General features: G+C 44.5%; 1 protein-coding gene across 1 annotated transcript in view; it reads right to left on the bottom strand.

Moving 5' to 3' along the window:
• CCDC40 (coiled-coil domain containing 40) overlaps nucleotides 1–4,255 on the bottom strand; it is a gene marked incomplete at its 5' end in the record, with an annotated part of 11,957 nt that extends 7,702 nt beyond the window's left edge. Inside the window, 7 exons of the mRNA XM_010012326.1 lie at nucleotides 745–902; nucleotides 1,746–1,965; nucleotides 2,054–2,137; nucleotides 2,649–2,803; nucleotides 2,995–3,160; nucleotides 3,553–3,663; nucleotides 4,142–4,255. Coding sequence (XP_010010628.1) covers nucleotides 745–902; nucleotides 1,746–1,965; nucleotides 2,054–2,137; nucleotides 2,649–2,803; nucleotides 2,995–3,160; nucleotides 3,553–3,663; nucleotides 4,142–4,255 — 1,008 coding nt within the window. The remainder of the gene's footprint in view (nucleotides 1–744; nucleotides 903–1,745; nucleotides 1,966–2,053; nucleotides 2,138–2,648; nucleotides 2,804–2,994; nucleotides 3,161–3,552; nucleotides 3,664–4,141) is intronic.
• Between the last annotated feature and the right edge of the window lie 89 nt (nucleotides 4,256–4,344).

The following is a 4,344-nucleotide window of genomic DNA, read 5'->3' as shown; positions in this document are numbered from 1 at the left end:
CTGCATTCCTGCTGAAACTTTCCCATTCCCATACAAACGGCCCATGGATGCAGCAGTGACAACTTCGACAGAATGAGACCTTTTTTTGCTGTTTTTTTTTATTATTCTATTTGCAGTAGTAACTTGATACTTCAGATCTGAAGCAACATTCTTTCCTGTCAGCATGGATTATATAGTGCCACCTCCTCAGCAGCTGGGAACCTTAATAATTTATGGTTTAAAATCCTTTGTTTTGAAAAACAAACAAACAAACATCTAAATCCATTGATTTCAACTGTTTGCATCCAACTCTGCATTAGTAACCATTAGCCTGTGTCGTGCTGCAGGCAGAAAGCAGCAGAGGGAGCTCCAGGCCACCAACCAGCTCTGCTCACCTTCAGAGTTTGCTTTTCATTGTGAAACTCATTGTGACTCAGAACAATTCTCGAGACTCGAACATATGAAACTTCTTCACTTAAATATCTTTGTTGTCCCACACCCCCTTTGCTTGAGTGCAGAGTGATTGACTGATTGGCTTGTCAAAAACCTCTGGGCAGTGCCACTATCTGGGGTGGGGATTCTCAGTTTTAGAAAAGCCTGTGGGGTTTTGGGGTTTTTTATAATTATCTGGGGAAAATATCCCCACAGATGTTCCCTGACTGAGTCTCTGCAGCCTTCCTCTGACAAGGCAGCACATCCCCCAGCACTCACCACTGTCATCTGTAGTTAGTTATTTACTTCAGAGACGGCAGTTTTACTCAGTACCTGTTTTCTCTTTTCCACCTCAGCCTGGAGCTTCTCTGCCTCAGCCTTCTTTGTTGACTTTTTCATAAGTAAAATATTATGATGCATATCCTCGTCCATATTCTGCATGTAGATGAGGTGCAAGGCCAGGTTTTCAACCTGGGTCTGCATTGCAGAAACTGTGGAAGCAGGAAGAAAAGTATTTAGAGAAATACATTTGTAGGATAGACTTTAAACAGTGATAAAAGGGAAAGAAATATAGAAGGACCCAAAGTAAACCCATACACATACCAGGTAAATCAGCCCTCCCTGAAATAGCAATTTACATCAGCTTTGAAATATAGCTTCACAACCAAAGCTAAAATGATTGGTAAGCAATTCCCTTGACTCCCAGCACATGAATCCCAGGAAATCAAAGAGGGGCCTCCGGAGGCTGGGAGTACACTCCTCTGCCCCAAACCAGAACTGTCTCTTTCTCAGCCTGTTCAATACTTCTCTAAGTTTTTTTTCAATAACCTTCAGAAACTTTCCAGGCAATTCATCTGAATGCTTTGCTATCCTTGCCACTGCAATTGTTTTACTGTTTCCTACCCAATGCCCGCAACACAAAGAGAATTAGTCAAATCTGTTTCTTTGGCTGGAATGGGCTGCCACGTGGATGGTGCTCTCATACTCCTGGATGCCCCTAATGACATTTGCAATCCCATCACACCCTTGCAGAGATACAGGTAAATGTTACAGCGATAGGAATTTCCCTCCTGCTAAGTTGCAGAACAGCCCACATGCCAGGAATGGGCTTAGGTTTAGTCCCAAAGACCTTATTAGAAGTATGACATAAAAACACGGTCTTAGAAATGACAGAAATTATACGAGGGAATATAATTAAGCACGAATAGCTGTGAAACTTTTCAGCAAGTGCATTATTCCTGATTAATTTACTGTGTTTTCAACCCAATGCTTGACTCATATTCAAATTCATTTCTCCTCATAGTACTAGAATCAGGAAATACTGCCTCAGTCACCTTTCCTGCGTTCATTATCTGTGTTCTGACACATGTTCTTGTAAGTGAGCCTCAGGCTCTGCAGTTCCTCTTCCAGCTGCTGGCGCGCTGCGGCCGCCTGCGAGCGGCGGTCGTGGCTCTTCTCCAGCTCCAGCTGCAGATGGGCCAACTGCTGCTGTGCTCCGTACAGAACCACCCCGAGCTCTTCCCGCTCTACTTGGCCCTTCTTTGTATCTGCCCTCTGCCAACACAAGAGGAAATCAGCTCTCTCACGTCAGCTTGCACAGGGATGGGCTGCTGCGGGAACGCAAAGAAAGGATGCTGCATACCAGCTCCTTAAGCTCTAGGTTCACTTTTTCCATCTGCTTAGTAAGGTAATTCTTCAGAGCAGTCTGGAATCTTCTCATCAGAGGCTGTAAAGTAGGATGTTGATAAACTTGAACATATTTGTGTAAATAAATTATGAAGAAACCTTGCTGCTATTCCCACTATTAAATAAAACATCTTATTTTCTGCCCTAGACATTCACGTTCTTATTTTAGCTACACTCACTTGGCAAGTGAGGAGAGTTATATAGTGGGTATTTGCTGACATCAGAACGTAACTACTGAGAATATCTGAAAGTCACACACATATCAGAAGAGCTACATCTGAGAACCCATCCACTCGCTCTTACTGCAAGTACTGCTCTTTCAGGAGCCCTGAAGAGTATCAGATTTACCCTCTACGTTGCTCACTTCTGAACCTGCAGCTCTGGGGTTAATGCGGAGGGAGCAGACACACTCAGTACTTTTGTGAAAGCTGTTTTTAAACATAAAGTTTTAGCAGACAGCCATGCCCCAGCTTACAATTTACCTCACACATTTTATACAACAAAAATATCAAGTCTGCAAAGGAGAATGACAAGATTTGAGGACTTCTCACATGTTCTGGATCCAAGACAACCAATTCTGTTTCTTGTATGGTTTTCTCACTTCTGCGTATTTCACGTTCCTCAGTCCCATGCTGGTGGCATTCCTCTTCCTGTCTCTGGTCACCACGCTCACTAGTAAGCTGTCCAAACTGCTCAAAGGCAGACTCTGAATAGAGAGACCTGGGTTCTCCGGTGTTACCTGAACCCCACACGCCCAAAAATAAGAAGACAAAGGCTTAGATGTGATAGTACTGTGCCTCCAGTTGGATTAGTAATGATCAGAAAGGGAGAAAACCAGAAACTGTGCTCAATAGCTGGTATCAAGTGTTGTGCTGTCAATAAGGAACTGAATGATACCTGACTCTGTGCAGCTGCTCAGCTCCACTGACAACGGAGATGCCTGCAGAAGAGCTCTTGCAGGAAGGGGAGTGTTTCCTCTCTCTGTCCCTCGCTGCTCCATGTCACCCAGCTCAGGAGGAGAACTGTCACCTTCTGCTTTGTCTGACAAAGTCTCAGGTTTTTCCTGAAACATCAAATTTATCACCTGAAACAGCTTTTCAATCTAACCCTATTTGCCCCTAAAAATCTGCTTATTTTTGTCGTCATGAGACGTGCACAATGCAGACAAAGGATCAACAAGAGGCCTTGTTCTATAATCAGTGCACGGAGATGCTGCCAAAGCCATATCACTCTTCATTAAAAAAAACTTTGCACGTACACAGCACAACAAAGGAACCTCTCCAGGTTTGTCAGAGCTTTTCTGTACTTCCTGCTTGACCAATTTGCTGCTCCTCTGTCCCAGCTTTCACTGGGTTTGTGCTTGCAGCAATAAAACTGGTCCAGGAGAATGTGAGATTACAAATACCGGTCATACGTTCTCTGAGTAAGATTATAGATAATATTATAGTATCTCACTTCCGTAGCTCCAGAGACCTCTGCTTCTGCTGGGGGAAGCATCTTTTCTTTGTCCTCCAGAGGAACAGACTCTTCCTCTTCATCATCCTTCCCGTTCTCTGCTTCCATGGCCTAGTGTACAACAACAGCAGCATTACCTGGGCTTGTGCACTTTGTTTAATGTTATTGTAACAGTAATGTAACAACCAGGCACAGGAGGTTAATTTGGAAGTTTAATCTCATTCACAAAACCAGTCACCCAGCAAGGACTGAGATAGGACAGATCCTGGCAAAGTCCTGCACACCACTTCTCATCTCATGTGATTTTAGCTCACATCAAATAAAACAAATAAATGCCCTTAGGGATTTATTAAAGAACCTCTTCCAGCTTGCAACACACGTAGCCAAATTATTCTCTTTTTGTTTTCTTTTTAAAGAGACGCTGTTTTATCCCATATCCTTGTTTGCCAAATTCAAGTATTGTGCAATGGCAGAAGAAAACTTACCACCAACACAGCTCAGCAAAAAAAGCCCGAGTATATGCAACTACAAAACACGGAAAAGCTCCTTTTTAAGGTGTCTGCAGCAGAGACGTGTCAAAAGAAATCACCTCCACAGCCAGACGTGAGGGAACTTGGGTTATATCCTGCTCAGCGGAACCCAGTTCTGGTCCAGACCCCTCTGCTGCGGCAGCGGGGGCCTCCTCCACGGGGCTGGCCGGTGCCTGCAAACACAGGTAGGAGGGAGAGTGAGCCTGGGCCGTGGGTCAAAGGCCGCGGTGGAGCCCGGTCGGGCCCAGCTCCGCACCCACCC

This window comes from Nestor notabilis, unplaced genomic scaffold (genome assembly GCF_000696875.1).
Source record: "Nestor notabilis isolate BGI_N333 unplaced genomic scaffold, ASM69687v1 scaffold29673, whole genome shotgun sequence".
Classification (NCBI taxonomy): domain Eukaryota; kingdom Metazoa; phylum Chordata; class Aves; order Psittaciformes; family Psittacidae; genus Nestor; species Nestor notabilis.
The sequence above is the reverse complement of the archived record's forward strand: the minus strand, read 5'-3'. Positions and strand labels throughout refer to the sequence as shown.